This window comes from Hemiscyllium ocellatum, chromosome 7, assembly GCF_020745735.1.
Source record: "Hemiscyllium ocellatum isolate sHemOce1 chromosome 7, sHemOce1.pat.X.cur, whole genome shotgun sequence".
Lineage (NCBI taxonomy): Eukaryota > Metazoa > Chordata > Chondrichthyes > Orectolobiformes > Hemiscylliidae > Hemiscyllium > Hemiscyllium ocellatum.
Window position 1 is genome coordinate 71,948,699 of NC_083407.1, and position 18,605 is coordinate 71,967,303.

At 39.3% G+C, this 18,605-nt stretch overlaps 1 protein-coding gene and 1 long non-coding RNA gene across 6 annotated transcripts in view; one reads left to right on the top strand and one right to left on the bottom strand.

Moving 5' to 3' along the window:
- The window catches only part of LOC132817138 (uncharacterized), a 57,889-nt gene extending 57,169 nt beyond the window's left edge, over positions 1–720 (bottom strand). For all 3 annotated transcript variants that reach the window (XR_009644859.1, XR_009644857.1, XR_009644858.1), the window contains exon 1: positions 557–720. This is a non-coding gene — a long non-coding RNA (uncharacterized LOC132817138). The remainder of the gene's footprint in view (positions 1–556) is intronic.
- A 314-nt stretch (positions 721–1,034) lies between these two features.
- The window catches only part of ube2e3 (ubiquitin-conjugating enzyme E2E 3 (UBC4/5 homolog, yeast)), a 139,000-nt gene continuing 121,429 nt past the window's right edge, over positions 1,035–18,605 (top strand). Inside the window, exons 1-3 of one of the 3 annotated variants that reach the window (XM_060827337.1) lie at positions 1,035–1,116; positions 2,054–2,243; positions 2,675–2,725. In XM_060827337.1, coding sequence (XP_060683320.1) covers positions 2,059–2,243; positions 2,675–2,725 — 236 coding nt within the window. In that variant the 5' untranslated portion in view covers positions 1,035–1,116; positions 2,054–2,058. Of the gene's footprint in view, positions 1,375–1,872; positions 1,963–2,053; positions 2,244–2,674; positions 2,726–18,605 lie in introns of those variants that run through there. The other 2 variants (XM_060827335.1, XM_060827336.1) reach the window with 2 other exon arrangements.

An 18,605-nucleotide genomic window follows, 5' to 3' on the forward strand; every position in this document is an offset into this window, starting at 1 on the left:
AAACAGGCCCTTCAGCTCAACAAGTCCACACCAACCCACTGAAGAGCAACTCACCCAGACCCATTCCCCTACATTTACCCCTTCAACTAACATTACGGGCAATTTAACATGGCCAATTCACCTAACCTGCACATTTGTGGACTGTGGGAGGAAACCGGAGTACCCGGAGGAAACCCACGCAGACAAGTCGTATTTATTTATTTTATTCACCTCCCCCCCACCCCCATTATTCTCATTCTCGTACACTGGAGTCGGCGGAATATTATTCACTATTTCAACGTGCCAACAACAATCCTGGAGAAATTCAGAATTTCATAAAATTTCATCAAAACAACAGATAATGAGCTCCCTCACCCGAGGGCGCATCAGAACCCAGCAACTTTGATCAAGAATAAGTTTCGCACAGGTGACGGACCCATTTGAAGTCAAGCCGCACGACTTTGATACATCCGTTTTCAGAAAGGCAAGTCAAGCCACTGACCACATGTAAACAAATTAGGATCGGCTACAAACCGCATACCACATCTGCGATTAAAAGGTCAGAAAATACGCTCACCTCTTCGGTTGTCAGCTCAAATCGCACAGGATCGCCACGGCGGGGTGAAAAAAAAGTTGACTCATGCCGGAGTCGCTTCGAGTCTGTGTTTTGACAAGATCGATCCAACAGGTCAATGCGAATAAATATAAACAGTTCCTGAGCTAGGTTGAAAAACCGATTACTACCCCCCCCCCCCCGCGCTCAAATCAACAGCACTCACACCCACTTCCAGCCCAACTGTGCCTTCTTTCCAAAACGGATGTTCTTGAGCGAAGGAGAACGAGATGCGAGTTCCAAGCGGACGTGGTGTTTGGATGGCCTAAGGACAATTATTGTGTTTGACCGGTATGTGGTGTGTGTGATGTGGTGATGTGATCCGGGGAGGCGGTCACCGTTTCAAAGTGCAGGTGAAGAACGCGAAGCCGTTAGCGCCGGCCGCGCGCCAGGTCCCCAGCAACCAACAGCTTCCCCCCAACCACTCCCCCTCACGCATGCGCAGCGCGGGTCGCCGCCGCCACCGCTGCTGCTGACTCGGCGCGATCCGTGCGCCGGCGGCGGGAGGCGAATTAAACAGCCGAGTGAGTGAGCGAGCGTGTCTCTGTCTGCCTGTCTGACTGAGGAGAAATTACAGCTCGCTTTCCGACTCAATGATTCACACCGTGGGCTTCTGACACTTTTTAATTTCCTTCCTCCCCACCCCCTCCCCTTGGATTCGTTCCTCCCCCCCCCCGACAAAATTTGCTGTTTTTATTTGAGGAAAAAAAATTCTTGCCTTAAACATCGGCTGCCCACCCCGTCCATTTCGGCCACAGGCCTCGGGCTCGGATCACCCTAAGGTAAGGAGGAAGTTGGCCGTCAGCTTTTTTTTTAAACGAAAAAGAGATAGACAATTTGGTCGGGAAACTTAACAAATTCCTCCTCATTGTTAAGCGGTTGGCGAGAGATCAGAGTTTACGCATCAGTTACTGTGCCGCGCTGATTGGAGCGCCCCGCTTTTTAAAAGGACAATTCGAAATAATTCTTAAAAGCAGTCACCCAAACCTGCCACAGATTTTCGATCCTGGCCTCCTTGAGACTTGACGGTGTCCGGCTTCTGTTTAGTCCATCCTTCCTTGAAATGACCGTCAAGATCGTGTAATGTTAAAATCCCGAGCAGTGCCACCTTACACAACAAAACCTCGTTTTACAGCAGACACCCCATGACCTCCCTCTCCAACCCCCTCCACGCACAAACACAAAGACAACTTGATTTTTTTAAAAAAAATTGAGCACCACCGGTCTGTCGTTTATGTCCCCAACATCCGTCTACCGTATGTAAATCCAATGCAAAGCGTGTTTTTAAATCTTTGGAGAAGAAGGGGGAGGGAGAGAGGGAAGCTGCTGCCTGTCCGCTCTGGCCACGAGCATTGCTTCTTGGTGTCTATGTGAGTCGTTAGTTTCTTTTTCCACAGTACTTCGGCTTTCCCCTCTCTCTTGGTGAATGTGGTAATTTTGTGACTTCTTTTGATGCTTCAGGGAAGATGTCCAGCGACAGGCAGAGGTCTGACGACGAGAGTCCGAGCACAAGCAGTGGGAGCTCGGATGCCGACCAGCGTGACAACCCGCAAGAAGAGAGGAAAGAGCCATCCTCTCAGCAACAACCGAAAAAGAAAGACCCTAAGGTATCCAGCAAAACCACAGCGAAACTCTCCACCAGTGCTAAAAGGTAAAGATGCCTGTTTCTGAACTCGAGCACCGGCATTTTGCCAATCCCGGTTACACTCCTTTAAAGTCCTTATCAAATATGTCAATATAAACACTCCTCTCATTTGCATATAAGCTTGAAAAGAGAAAAAAGCATGAAAAACCGCTCTTAGGCGGGACGAATTTTCTTTGTTTGCATCTTTAATACACCCTTCTACACATTTTCGGCTGAATTGTATAAATTGGAAAGCGACAGGTAGTGAAAATTTGTCAAAACTTGTCCTGTTATGGGATTTGGGTCTAACGCTGTTGAGAACAAAGAGGAAGCAGCCATGTTTTCCACTCTGGTTGGGTGAGCTGCTGAGAAACGGATGGTGATAGAGGGCACTATAATCGTTCTTTTACATCTAAATGCAGCACAGTATTTTGCACTAAATATTTCTTTTTTTTCAGAATTCAAAAGGAATTAGCAGAAATCACATTGGATCCGCCTCCGAACTGCAGGTAAGTAAGCTTGATCAATTAACATGTTGTAAAATGTGATTAAGTCGCATAACAGTGATGCCATTTAAGTAAATGTGTGGTGCCAATGAAAACATGTCCATTGTAGTTTCCTGGACACAGAGGCTTGTGATAGGCAATTAGCATCTGCAGATGGGCAGGGGAAGAGGCATAAATTATGGGGAGTGATAAACTTGTTTGTAAATAATAAATATTTGGAACAATATATGATGGGCACCTGTCTCAGCCTGAAAGCATGCTAATTTCTTAAGATACCTAAACGGTTCAATGTTCTCAGGTGTTGTTGTCTGTTGAAATCGATTATTATAGTATACATTGCTGGTTTTCTATGGCTTGGAAAGAAATAAACAGGAAGTTTATCTTTCAGGTGGGAAGAGAGAAGTACTGTGTTAACTGTAGTCACTGGATTGGAGTTTGATTATTTGGAGTAGGACTTATGACACTTAGTTGCTGTCAACGATCAATATTGTACTGCATCTTAGTTTTGCCTGAAATGCAAAAGTTCGTTGTGGCAGATAAGCAGACTATGGTTATTTCTGAGTGAAACCTTTCTTGGATACCATAGAGGCTTTAATTTTTGTGTCTGTAAGTGTCATGAATAATTTTATTGTAAAGTTCCATTTCTGCTTTTGAGAGATGTTGGAGTGTGTTTTACTTTGTTTTGAAAAACCCTATATTCTGCATTCTGTTATATTCCCCTGATTTGCCTGGATAGCCTGTAAAGCACTACTTTTCACTGTATCTTAATATATGTGACAGTAATAAATCAAATCAGATAGTACTCACTTTTTATGATCCAAAGATACTTGTCTTTTAAATATTGAGTCAGTAAGAAGTATGGAAATCATCTCAAACTTTGAAGCTTACTTCCACAAATATCTAGAATTAGGGAAAATAAGTAATTGTTTCCATTCTGTTGTTATTCTGACGTTTGCAGTACATGTGAAAAATGTAACAAAGGAGTTGATGTTAACCCATTGGTTTTATGATAACTGAATTCTTGTTTTGATACCAGTGTAAATGGACATTCTTGTATTGTGCTCTTTGTCTAATCTTTGACATGGATTTGGGAAGTTTTGTTGGTAATATTGACAGTTAATATTTAATGTTGGGTTTTTATTATGAAGTAAATATGTTTTATGTTAATCAGGTTTCTTGGCCTTCAAAAGCAAATTTGAAGTTGAAAAATTTAAGTCAGTTGTAACCACAAATGAGGTCCTTGTGTCAGGTTTAACCTCAAGTTGGCATTAAACCTTGACTTCATCACTGCTTTCTCTCTTGATGCATTACAGTTTTCACAATATATCAGCATAATAAGATAAGCCTCAAGCCTAAAAGCAATGACCTATTGAAGCCTTCTTTAATGCATTTAGATAAATATATACCTTCAGATTTGTTCAATGTGAATGTCCATGTTGAAATTCTAAGCTGTTAAGTTCATTATCCAGTTCTGAACACATTTAAACGATCAGACCCATTTTAAATTGGGGATAATTTTGCATTTCTCTATGTGCTCTGATATATTCATTTTGGTTAAATTGTGTTCATGATTTTTAATTTTTACATTCCAATGGAATGATGAGCTAAACAAGTTGACTGGCTGGCAAGCTTTTCTTATTCATATTTATAAGAGTCATACAGCAAGGAAACAAGTCCTTCGGCCCAACTTGTGTGTGTATAATTTCATTTTTCATAATGATTTGAGATTCTCAATTTCTTAAGATCTCTGGCAACTATATCACTACCTGAGCCCTGGCTGTACACCTGGATAGCCCAAGTGTCGTTGATGCGTTCTTTCAATACACTTCCTGAAGGGGAGCATGAAGACTAGTCTTACGTTACATTGCAATACTATTAAGTTGTCTGTGATGGTGAAGTGTGATTGGTGCTGAAAGTATGTGTTCTCAGCCAACTCTGGACTCTTGATTTCACCATCCTTCAACACAATCCTGGTGAATGGTAGCAGAGTTGGTCACTCATTTTATGTTGTCAAATTCAGTTGTGCTTCTTTGGTCTCGCTGGCCACTGCATCTCAGTCATATGAGATATTTCTATTATGCCACTGTAGTAACCTAAAAAGATTCTACAATTAGGTCAGAAAGCATGAAGAAAATTCTCCTGTTAGCCTCTTGATTGGGGGTTGACAGTGGTTTAGTTTTGGACCAGTGGTTTGACAACTGTTAGTTCCAAGAGCCCAGAAACAAAGGGCACTCCTTCTCAAGAAAGTAGAGATTCAGATGTGAAGGATGATTGTGAACTTTGACCATATATTTGAATATATGATGCCTCCTGTGTTGAAATATAATATGTAGCATTCCAATTTCATTGACTATCATTCCACCAATGCCATGTGGTCGTTTCACTCAATATATGTTGTAGCTTTTTGATTTTTCATCAATCATGACAACTGATCTGATACTTGGGAGGTGATGGCCTAGTGCTATTATTGCTAGACTGTTAATCCAGAGACTCAGGCAACATTCTGGAGACTCAGATTTGAATTCCACCATGGCAAATGGAGAAGGAAACTGCCATCTTTAGCTGGTATGGCCTATGTGTGACTCCAGATCCCCAGCAATGTGGCTGACTCTTAACTGCCCTCTGGGCAAGGAGCCAGCACTGCCCTCATCCCACGAGTTACTTTTAACAAAAATGAGCATTGGTATCAAATTTAAATTCAAAAGGATGTCCATCGACATAATCTTTGGAAAATGTATCCATTTTAGTGGGAAAATTCAATTTATGGTTCACTGGGTTGTGACGGGAAGACACGGGAAGTAAATGGAGAAACAAGTATAAAAGTATTGAGCATTAGCAGTCACAAATATAAAGTAATTAAGGAAGAAAAGTCTTATCACAGAGTGCTGAGGATCTGCCTTGTGATGCCTGACTGTGGTGGAAGCAGGGTCAATCAAGGCTTTGGGAAAGGAGCTAAATTATTCTCCAAAGAGGAAACTGACAGTGCTACATTGTGTAGGTTGGGGAGAGAATGGTGAGTGATGTGAGGTGAATTGCTCCTGCAGAGTTTCGGCATGGGGGCAAAAGATTGAATGGTCACATTCTGTGCTGTCACCATTATATGATTCATTCTCTGATTCATGTGGTTATGCAATTTGAAGTTCCTTTTATACAGGACTTAATTAGTATCCTAATGCACTTCTCAGGAATGTAATCAGAACAAGTTAACATTAGATTCAAGGAATTAAAAACGAGGACCAGGCTAAAAACTTGAGTTGAAGAGAGATTTTAAGTAAATTTCATAGGAGCAAAGAGATGCTTGGTGGTTTTGATGGAATTCTAGAGAAGGTACAGGTGATACTAATGTAACCAAGGAAAGTGATGTCACAGGCTAAAATTTGAAGAATTCACAGGAAACGTGAGGAAATTACTGATGTGCAAAGGAAAGCCATTGCAGGGAAATTATTTTGATATAACTGGACAGTGAATAAAAACAATGGGTCGTCCCACTTAGGTGGATGGTAGGATAAGTAGAGTTGGAGGGTAGATTATGTGGATCAGCCTTGTCCAAGACTCTAAACAGTATGAAATGGATCATACCCTTGGTCTCAGTCACATAGACTGTACTTTGTTGCTCTCATTGGGGCAGTTTCATTCTTGTGAAAGTTAGAATCACATTGGGGAGACTGGACACCTTCTTGCAATGAGCTTTAGAAAATATCTTTGGGACACCCGCCCCAATCAACCCCACTGCCCCGTGGCCGAAAATTTCAACTACCCCTCCCGTTCTGCCGTGGACATGCAGGTCCTGGGCTGCCTCCACCACCACTTCCTCTCCACCCTATGCCTGGAGGAACACTTCAACCCCAGGACACACACACACTCACTCACCCTCACCCACACTCTTTCCCCACCATACCTGCCAGCTCAGTACCATCCTCATGACCTGTCCTATCTGCAAATCTTCCTTCCCACCTATCCACTCCACCCTCGTCTCCGACCTATCACCTCCATCCACCTATTGCACTCTTATCTACCTGCTCTCCAGCGCCACCCCCTCCCATTTATCTTTCCACCCTGGAGGCTCCCTGCCTCACTCCTGATGAAGGGCTTTTGCCCAAAATGTCGATTTTCCTGCTCCTCAGATGCTGCCTGACTAGCTGTGCTTTTCCAGCACTACTCTAATCGTAACTCTGATCTCCAGCATCTGCAGTCCTCACCTTCGCCATGATTTGAGATGCAGCAACCCAGTCAAGTACTTGCGAGGGAGTTTGACATTACATCCAGACTGAAGATTTGACTTTTTTTTGAGAAGACCAATTATCTAGTTTCTAAAAATGTTTTTTAAGTTTTCCTTTTGCATACCTGGATCATCAAAATGTATCTGAAACCTGATGCAAGATAAATATCCTATTCTTTTTGTCACTTGAAGGGGAAAGAAAATATTCGGGAAAACTTATTTTTTCTTCCAATTATTTCTATTGTAGGAAAATGGCAAGGTTTTTATTTTCTATTCTCTTTCACAACCTCTGAACCTTCAACCAACTATTTTTGTTATATTCCTGTTAACAAACGCAATAGCTAATTTCTATAGTCTAATCTCATGGTGAAATAAAGTGACTTCTTTCAGGGGGGAGTCTTGGTATTAAACCCTGGTGTTGGGAACAGGTCTGTGCTGTTCAGAACAGTGATTCTTTTTCACCTAAAAGTTACATGTTTCTATGTGATAAAGCATTCAGAGGTGTGTAGGTTAGGTGCATTAGTCAAAGGAAATATAGAGCTGTGGGGTAGGGGTGTGCGTCTGGATGGGTTACTCTTCAGAGAGTTGGTCTGGACCTGTCGGGCCAGGTGACCTGTTTCCACACTGTAGGGATTCTATGATTTTGTTCACCATGCATGTTTGATGCTAAAATATAGTTTCAAATCAAGTTTACAAGATAATGTATCATCTCTTGCTGTACATTTCAAACTCTTAAACAGGCCTAAGGCTGCAACATTTGATCCTGAAAAATAACCAATCCACCTCCAATTTAGGGGTAAGATATAGCAAAAATTTAAGCAGCAGTTGAAAATGGTTCAAGCTATAACTTGTGTAGCAGCAACATGTCTGGTATCTGCCATTAACCGAATGTTGCCAAAAAGATGTTCTACCCATCACACAATAAGTGTTACATCTCTATGTGAAGCTACATCGGCCTATGTCCAAAAGACATGGTTATTAACAAATGGTGCGTCTAATGTTAGATATTATACTGTAGTGAGGCAACAATCTTGTGTGCTAAGAATGACACTAACAATCAATTTAAGATTTTCAGTTAGGCCTGCAGTTTGGCTCACCTGTGAATACAGAAAACTACATATTATTAAACATGGACCTGTTACTTACAAAGTTACCGTCATTCTCTGATTCATTCCTCGGTGCACTGCTTTGACCAATCAATGTTGACCTTCCTTGTTTTTAAAAACAAACTAAATAAATTTAAAGCAATCCTTGGCAGTTATCTGTTAGTTATCATCAAACTGATTCATTTTTCATGGAAATACATTTTACCAGTCAAGAGTCCACTGTCAACCCAATCAGCATGCTCTTCTTATATAGTACATAAGTGCTGTTCCCCCTTAGGAGTTACCTTAAAAATTGTAAGATGAAAAGCTTCAACAATGTCTTTTTTGAGCAGAACATTACTTATACTGGGAACATGTTAAGACCATTTCAAAAAAATTTATTTTGTAATTGCACAAAACCATCAGTGTAATCGATCATTTCAAAATATCTATGTTTGTATTCTCTTTAATTTGAAAGAGTTATGTAAATTAATTAAAAATAAAGTTTGAGAAAAGTTTGAATACTTTGGACAAATGTTGCTGATAGTTTACGCTTATCACTTGTACTGTATTCATGCAGTGTTTATAATCTATTTGATACCAAGTGACGCTCGGGTTTTAAGCTGTTTTAGTTTATTATTCCTCTTTTAAAATGCTTTTTAAGTTCCAACAATACAGAAGAAAGTTAGTGCTGCTTGTTCTTGGCACTAATTCTGGTTCAGTGCAAGATTAGTTCTGTACTACTTAAAAGTAAAAAGTAATTCTTTTAGAATAGAGCTGAGATTTTTCTCTATTGCAAGTCGCCTTGGCTTTCAGTTTGCTTTGGCATCAAATTGTTCATTTTTGAACAAATGTTCAATTTTATTTGGTAAAAGAAGAGAATTAAAATTTTGTGACTTTTTGAATTGTATTGTATCCTGATAGAATGGTATTTATAACTAGAGTTTTGATTCAGAGCCTGAAGCAATGTAGAAAGTTTTTTGTATGGCATCTCTTTAATTGTCTGGCAGTATGGACAACGTAAATCAATGTTTGCTTAAAGCTGCGAGGACATACAGCCACCAGGAAGCTTTGTGTACATTGATCAGTCTACCGATTTTAAGTTTCCATTTCAAAAATCCACCACTGTGCGGTGTGTTGATGCAAATGAGTCCAGTTTTTTGCTTTCTAGTAGATTTGTGTACTTTGTGAATTCTTATGTGCCTAGAACCATTGTGCATCATATCCTTGTACCACAAAATGATATTGCACCGATAGCTAATTTCGCCTGTTCACATGTCTCTGCAAGGGCAAATAGGCTCGTCTCACTCACCTGGATTTTCCCTATAGCTCTGCAAATTTTACCTTTTCAGACAGCTATTCAATACCCTTTTGAAAGCGACAATTGAATTTGCCTCCACTTGCTCTCAATCAGTGTTTCCAATCCTTAAAGCTTCCTCATAGAGAAGGATTTTCTTCATTTTGAGCACAGTTTTTTGTTTTCGTATTCAGCTGAAATTTGTGTTGTTTGGTTTTTGATCCTTCTGCCAACAAACACATTCTTTCGACTTAGTATGTCCAGCCACCTCATCACTTTGAAGCCTATGGCAAAGTCCTGTCAGTGTTCTCCCCTCTAAGGAGAATAGTCTCAAATTTTCCTTGTTATCTATGCAGCGGAAGCTCCTAATTTCTGGAGCCATTCTCAAGTCTTTTCTACATCCTCTCCATGTTTTTGTAAAGTATGATGTCCAGAGGTACAACCAAAGTTTTCACAAATCATGTAGAATCATGTAATTGTTAGGGGTTAGAGGGAGGCCACTCAGTCCATCGTGCCTGCCACCAACTCTTCAAATGAGCTTCACTACGTGATACCAATCTCATGTATTCTTTCCAAATCCTTAGCCATCATGCCTGCACCAGCTATATTATCTACTGCCAAACTCCTGCTTGGTTCCCATATCCCTGCATACCATTATGATCCAAAAAACAATTTAATGCCCTCTCAAATGCTTCGGTTGAACCTGCCTCCATCACAACATCAGGCAGTGCATTCATACACTAACTATTTGCTGTGTGAAAACATTTTGCTCACATTACTCTTCTTTTAAATCAATGACTTTCCATTTTCGTTGCTTTTACAAGTAAGAACAGCTTCTTTCTATCTGTTGTATCCAGCCCAATCATGATTTTGAAAACTTGTAACAAATTTTCTCTCAAGTTTCTCTCTGAGGAGATCAGTCCCAACTTGTTCAATCTATCCTCATGGAAGCATTCTTATAAATCACTTAGGCAGTTTAGATTAGAAGATTAGAATCCCTTCTTGAATGATTTCATGTCTTTTCTGTAATCTGGCACCCACAACAGTGCACAGTATTCCAGATGAGGACCAGCAAGTACTGAAAATGTGTCGCTAGAAAAGCGCAGCAAGTCAGGTAGCATCCAAAGAGCAGGAGAATCGACGTTTCAGGCATGAGCCCTTCTTCAGGAAGGGCTTTGGATGCTGCCTGACCTGTTATACTTTTCCAGCAACACATTTTCAGCTCTGATCTCCAGCATCTACAGTCCTCACTTTCTCCTCGAGGTCCAGCAAGTGTCTCTTATCCAAGGTTCACCATAGTTCACTTGAGTTTGTGTTCTCATCCTGCAGTTCAAAATACCCTGTGCTGTATTAATCACTTCCTCAGCCCTTATTACTAGCTTTAACAATTTGTACACTCACTATAAGTTCCTGCTGTTCCTACAACTGCTTTAAAAATCTGTGCTTAATTTTGTATTACTTTTCCCACCAAAATATATCACTTTTTGAAATATATCTTTCTCTGCATAACATTTTTGAACCGATTTATAATATTTATCGTTCTGCATTCCTACGGTGACACCTCTTAGGAGATTATGGTCAAGGCTTCCATTAATTCTGACCTTACTTCTCTTGGTAGTTCCCAGATACATCAATTGTGTCTTGGTCACTTTGTAACCTCAACTGCAGCCTGCCTGTTTAATACATGATCTTCAACTATTTTTTGGCTCATTAGTGTCTCCGCTATCTTCTCCTTCACTTGGACTTTGGTTGCATCTTCTTTTTTTCCCCCTGTACATGGATGCAAAGTACTAATATTGTTCCTCATTCATGCCCTCTGCCTCCATACCAAGATTGCCTTTTTGGTCCTGCCTTTTGAATTCATTCTATTACTACCCTTTTACCATTTAGGTGCCTATAAAACCTTAATATATTGATTTTTATGCAAGTTGCCATGTCTTCCAACAGTCATTTACCCTCTGATTTCTTTCCTGCCGCTCCATCTGAGCCTTGTTTTCATCCTGGTTCTCTACTAGTACTATCAACCTGACATTTGTCATAGGCACCCTATTTATGAATCACCTGATTTGATTATTTGTTTGAGCATACAGGAAGATTTGTTTTTGCCATACCTTCCCTTTTGTGGCTATCACTGTACCTGAAGTGTTTCTTCCAGTTTGTCTGCCAGTCTTCTTTGATTCCAACTTGCTTGAAACTGATCCATTACACCCCATCGAAATTGGTTCTTTTGCAATTAATTTTTTTTCTTTGGACATATTTGTCAATAAATTGTTATTTAACATATTTCTATAAATGCTTCTTAAAACTCGAGCATTTATAAGGTGTTCATGCTTGTTTATGACTAAAGCTTCAAGTTCCTATTTTGTGTCCAGTTAGCTTTAATGTTTGACAAACAGTAACAAGGGCTAACTGACCTTTTGTATACTTCAGACATTAGCTTTACCAGTGCAAGCTATTTAATCCTTCCTTCCCCTTGCTTTCATAAAAAGAATGTTTGCTTTTCTGACTCTAATGTACAAACTCCAAAAACAACTGAATCTGATATTTATAAACAGACAAAGTCATCATTCAGTTCAAAACCATGCAACATTTGATCATTGGGAAACAGCACATCATAATGCCATAGAGATGCACAGCATGGAAACAGACCCTTTGGTCCATCCCGTCCATGCTGACCAAATATCCCAACCCAATCTAGTTCCACTCGCCAGCACCCAGTCCATATTCCTCCAAGCCCTTTCAATTCATATACCCATCCAAATGCCTTTTAAATGTTGCAATTGTACCAGCCTCCACCACTTCCTCTGGCAGCTCATTCTGAGAAAAAGTTGCCCCTTAGGTGAAATAAATTTACAATTACAAATCATGTCTCTTCCTCTTTGTCTATTTATCATGTCACTTTGTCATGTTAAATCTCAGGTTTCTTCCATCAGTTTTTAATTATCTCCTTATGAAGCAAAATGCTTTGTATCCTTTCAGAGCTGTTAATCTGTGGGATCCCTCCCAATTCTTCTAAATCTTAAAGCTGCCATCAATGTAACTCAGACCACAGCTCCTTTTCCATATTCCATTGAAGAAGGAAGGTTTTGATTATTGCTCTTGGTCTGCTTGCAATCCCTATTTGCCTGATTTGTGATTGTGTCTTTATAACATTTAGCTTTTTATTGCCATTGTAAGTCCATATTGCTCACACTTGAGTTTTCACTGTAATCCCATAAACTATGCCAGTCCCTTTCTTTAAAACAAAACACGTTTTTCAAGTAAGTAAAACTTCCCATGCTCAAGATAAATGTTGAAGCAATTTGATTTTTACTAATGTTGCAAATTTTATTGGTTTTTTTTTTGAAAAGTTCTTTTTGATGCCTGCAGTTGGAATTTCCCACAACTGGTTGGACCTGGTATTCTTACCTGAACCTGAGAGTCTAAACTGATTTTAGTTTGTGTGATCTGAGCAAGTGCAGTTTACTCAATACTCCATCGAATGGAGTGAGAATGGCGGATGCTGAATTTTGAGTAAAATTTACGGGACAAGAAAGTAATTAATTACTTTAATTCGAATATAATCTCTATTATTCTTCATTGCAATTAAGTTGTGTTTTTTAAATTGGTATTAACTTAAAAATATGTCTCTTGAATATAAACAAAGTTAATTAAAAGTAATCAATCACAAAGCTAACAATAATTGGATGTTCGCAGAAAAATGTGTTTTCTTTCTACATTTGGATGCTTTTCTAAGTTGATTTGAATCGTGTTCCTGTAAACATTTTATCTAATACCTTACTATGAATCAGTGACTAAGATGTTATCCCCGTGGGGGTTGATACCGATATTGTCAGAAATGAACAAATTCCCTGACTGGCAGTGAGCAATGCCATGGAACATGTAACAGTTAAACATGAAAATTGTTATAACTGCTTGTGCTTGTTGAAATCTAATTTATACACCTAGAACAGTGTAAATGTCATACTGGGGTCAGCACCTTCAGGAGAGTGAAATTGCAGTATTGCAAGTTTCTGAAGCATAATGAAATCCCTGTGTGGATGTAGAGATTTATGATAGTAATATAAAGGATGTATGACTTTGAAATAGTGACTGACCTATGTTGGAATTATTAGGTTCCACAACAAGCAACTGTAGTATCCTATATAGTAATTATTGTGTAACTTTGAGCAACAATCTTAAAATCACAGATCAACTGAACAGTTAGGCCTGAAACCTGAGACAATAATTAGCAATGTCATCAGCAAACTGAAATGTAAAATGTCTGGTCTTATAGTGTGGTGTTTTTAGCAACCTGTTACATCTCTGAGCCGAAAATGTGTTGCAGGTTAAAGCACAGCAGGTTAGGCAGCATCCAAGGAACAGGAAATTCGACATCTCTGAGCCTGCCGATACTATTTAAGATGACGATACTATTGTTGTTCTCCTGGCAAGTGGAATAAGCAAGTCATGTGGTCAGCAACAGTGTAGTACTTATTGAGCGTTTTCTGGATTGGTAGCGGGGTATTTTATAGTCTGGGAAACAACAGCAATTGAATTCTCTCTGTACAATAGTTCAGTCATGATTTGAAACTTCTGTATAAAATATAATGACTAGTGCCACACTTGCAACCAACGAAGTACAATATTTTTGGTGGGATAGAATTGATATTCTATCAATATGTAAACACTGATTACAATGGAAAGGAAGGAAATGCCATTATATTGTGCTTTTCAGATCCTCTTAACATCCAAAATGGTTTCTTTGCCAGACAATTTGCAAACATCAATGTTTTAAAGTAGTTGTAATATTAATAGACAGGTTTCTATTTTATTGTATTAAGTCACAGTATGTGGGTGTTGCTAGCATTTATTGCCCATCTAAGTTGCCTTTGAGAAGGTGGTGTTGGTGAGCTACTTTCTTGAAACACTGTGTCCTGAATGCAGGATTAGTGGTCTTTTGAATCCGAGATGAAGGAGGAAATGTTTGTTCCCAAATCAGGATGTTGTGTCGCATGGATGTGAACCTGCAGTTTGTGGTATCCCCATGTTCCTGCTACCCTATCTTCATCGGTGGTGGAGCTCAGAGGGAGATGCAATAAAACATGGCTTGCAAACCTGTTGCACTGTATCTTGCAATGATGCATGCTGCAGCTGTTTTGTAACAATGTAGGGAATGAACCTGATGGTGGATGTGGTATCGGCACTGCATTCTTCCAGGTAAGTGCAAAATATTCCTTGAGCCTTTTGTTGATGGTGCACAGGCTATGCTGAGTTAGAAAATACATCATTTGTCGTACAATAACTAACTCCAAAACATGATTATATCCACAGTATTTATATGGCTGGTCCAGTGGAATTTTTTGTCAGCAGAGAGCTCCAAATATGAATGACAGAGGCTCTCGTGATGGGGGAGGGGGTTAGCACAGTTGACTAAACAACTGGTTGGCAATGCAGAATGATGTGAAACACGAGGGTGTTAAGTTTCTGTTGTAGTTGAGGTCACCAGGAAAATCCCACCTTCTTGACGACACTTCTTGTCTGAGGTGTGGTGGCTCTCAGGTTCATCCACCATCAGTAATTCCTTGCTCTAGCTCGCTCATTAGAGAGCAGCCCTACAGTTCTCTAGAACAATTTTAACTTTTTTTCATCACTGTAATGCTGTTAAATGGTATGTTTACTCTGTCTTGTTTGAGAATATTATTGCCTGGCACTTGTTTGACAGGAATGTTGCTTGATACTTAGCAGTGCAATTAAGTATGGATATTGATCAATCTAAGGAATTGTCAAAAAAAGAACATCATGCAATTTCCAGTGATCATTGTCACATCAGACTCTGGAGGGAACAACATTGAATATTGTTGGACTGATGACATATACCTTGAGGAACTCCAGTAACGTGCTGGTGTAACTTTCCTAGCCAATGTTATTTTTGGATACGTCAAATTTGGTTTGATACACTATATTTTCTTGTTTTAAACTTAACAAAGGTGGTCGTTAATGAAACTTAAGTGTGCCAGAATGAAATTTTGATTTTATCAAGTGAACAGAAGTTTGTTAAATACAAAAAAGAAAATGAAACAAACCAACATGACAATGTTTGAAGATTTAAATACCTGGCAGTACGCAGATATAACCATTTTACAGTTAATCAAAATCCATGGAAATTATCCTTCCTTTTCAGATTTCTATTTTGGACTTAAATGCTTTTTTTTGGGTTTTGGTTCTGTGAGCTTCAAACAGTTTTCCCTTGACCACCCTCACTTTTTAAACTTCCTCAGTTCTTTAATAATCTGCAGGGTACTAACCAAAAACTTCCTTTTAACTTGGACATTTTTGCAAACTATAACCCTTAGACAAAACTATTCTTGGCAAAACTATTCTTGAACTGAACTTAAAGCCTTTTAACTCAATTTTTTAAAAAAGTGCTTGTCCTAACATCTGCTAAAATAATGGCTTAATTTTATAGTAATAGAAGCAGGAGTAGGCCATTTGGCCTGTCGAGCCAGCTCCGCCATTCATTTAAGATAATGGCTGATCCATCCATCGTCTCAGCTCCTCCAACCTGCATTATCCCCGTAATCCTTAATTCCCCTACCATGCAAAAACTCATCCAACTGTGTCTTGAACATATTTAATGAAGCTGCCTCTACTGCTTCCTTGGGCAGAGAAGTTCATAGATTCACTACTCTTTAGGTAAAGCAGTTCCTATTCATCTGTCCTAAATCTATTCCCCTCTAATTTTGAGGCCATGTCCCCTAGTCAGAGTCTCCCCCACTAGCGGAAACTACTTGCCTGCCTCTTATCTATCCCTTCCATAATTTTATATGCTTCTACAAGATCCCCTCTCATTCTTCCAAATTCTAGCAGTACAGATCTAGGCGGCTCAGCCTGTCCTCGTAGGGTATCCCCTTGTCTCCTGTTGCATATCTTACCAGTGTGTTGTGAAATGCCATGAACACATCAAGAATCCTCAGTTATCTGCTATTTTACCCACTTTGATTTATGATTATGATTTGAAAAAGACTGACCAAGTTAATTATAATACACCTTCACAGAAAAAGACAAAATCCATATGCTGTTAGTTGAGTTTTCAAACTCCAAAAAGATAATTTTCTTGTATCAAAATCATAGAGCATTTTTTGTTACCAAGGTTGAGATCATCGGTCTGATTATCGGTCTCTTCGTTTTATGGTTGAAATAATTAAGGTCTCAACATAGAGACACCAGGGAACTGTTACCATTGACTATTCTATGCCTAATTGGGAAGCTGTTTGCAATTCAGCATCTTTGTCAGTACAGTTAGCTCATGTGCTGAAACAAATAGAACTTGAACTTTGTGATGCTAAGTAATGTGCTACTGCATCAAAAACATGAAAATGATTTATGCCCATTGTACTATAAAATAAATTCTTGACATAAATTTACAAAGTATTAACTGCCAATCCAAATGCTCATTTGCCAAGTAAATTAATTAACAATATAAAGTTATTATGGTTAAAATGAATGTGGACTGCTTGTTTTAAAAAATGCTCTAATTATGTTGAAAAACCAACTCTTGGAGCCAGAATTGGCTTAACAGTTTGTAAACAGATTAATCCAACATTTATAAGCAAAAGAGCCTCATTTTATTTGTAACACTTCATTCCATTGCAATCTCTGTTCCTTGTTCTAATTGAGCCATATTCGAGGCTCAAATCATGTAGGCATATTTTGTCACATGTCAATGTTCACAAGATAACGTGTCTTAATTTGAAGTTTCACTTGCTTGTTTGGGAGTTTCATGATGTAAGTTGTCCACAAAAAATGTTGCTAATTTATTAGTTGTCATATCAATCATAAAGAGAATCGCAACCTCAGAATCCTCAGTTTAAAATGTAAAAGATAAAAGGAATAGATTACGTTCATTTTTTTCATTGTGACTTGTATTGGTAATTTAGAATGTCAGTTAAGTTGGTTTCTTTGCCCTGAATAGTGTTGAACAACTTTCACACATGTGGGCAATGTCGACTTGTAGATGGTGGAAAGGCTTTGAAGAGTTGAAAGATGAGTTACTTAGTGTGGAATCCCCACACTTGTGCATGTTCTAGTGGCACAATATTGGTTTACTTATTTTTATGTGACCTATTTGTTATAATTTACCTGTTCACATATATTATTACAGAGCCTCTGAAGCAGTTGAGACTTGAACCTGGACCTTCCAGTCCAGCGGTAGGAATATTACTGTTGTCACAATGACATGTAGCTGGTCCAGTTCATGTTTCATTTTTTTGTGAGACCAAGGATATTGACAGTAGGGATTCACCAATGTAATTCCAGTTAATGTCAAGAGTAGATGGCTAAATTCACACTTGTTTGAAATGATTGCCTAGGACTTGTATGGAATGAATAGTACTTACCACTTATCATTTGGAGCCTGGATGCCGTCCGGATCTTGCAACATAGGGACATAGTTACATTTGCGACTCTGCATATCACAAAACAAACTACTGTGCATACACAATGGAACATCCCCAGTTTGGAGTTTTTCATTGTGGGGAAGGGGTTGAGTAGATCATTGAAGCAGCTGAAGATGTTCTTTCAGAACACTACCCTTAAAAACTCCTACAGGGTAAGGTCATTGATTTAAACAAGCTCTGGCATCCTTTTTCTTCTGCTAGGTATCACTGCAGCTGGTGTAATTTTTCCCGGTGACTTCATACTTGGTATATATCACCTATTCTTACTTTGATCTTCAGGATAATCCTGCTTGGACCTGTGGAACTCGGGTGCTTTGTCTGTGTTTGAATCAAATTGGCACTGAAGCATGAAAACAGGTGGTCCTGGTAGAATGTCAAATGAACAGCGAGGATAGGAATCTGACCAGGAGACCGTTAGAGTCGGTGGATTTTGAGGCAAAAAATGCATGAAGTGAGAATTTTGCAGCAAATGGATTGAGGCTGGCTCAGAGGTATATTATGTAATGGGATGGATGGATGAATGTAGTGTTTGTGATGGAACGAGTATGGGGTTGGTAACTCAGTTTATGGTTGAGTTGCGCACAGATTCAGACTCTCACGTGGGCAGCAACGGCGCTGATGACTGACCGTTGTAGGAGCTGCCAGAAATGATAGTTTTCATTGTCTTGGTGCTTACTGGAGGAAATAAGTTTCATCTGTGACTGGATGCTGAACAGGTGGTCTTGACAGCCTAAATGCAATGAAGGAGTTTGGAGAATAAAGAACTGGTGTGTCAATTAAAAATTGACAGAATGCCAATTAAAAGAAACAGAAGATTTCATGTAAACTGTAAGGACCAAAAGGT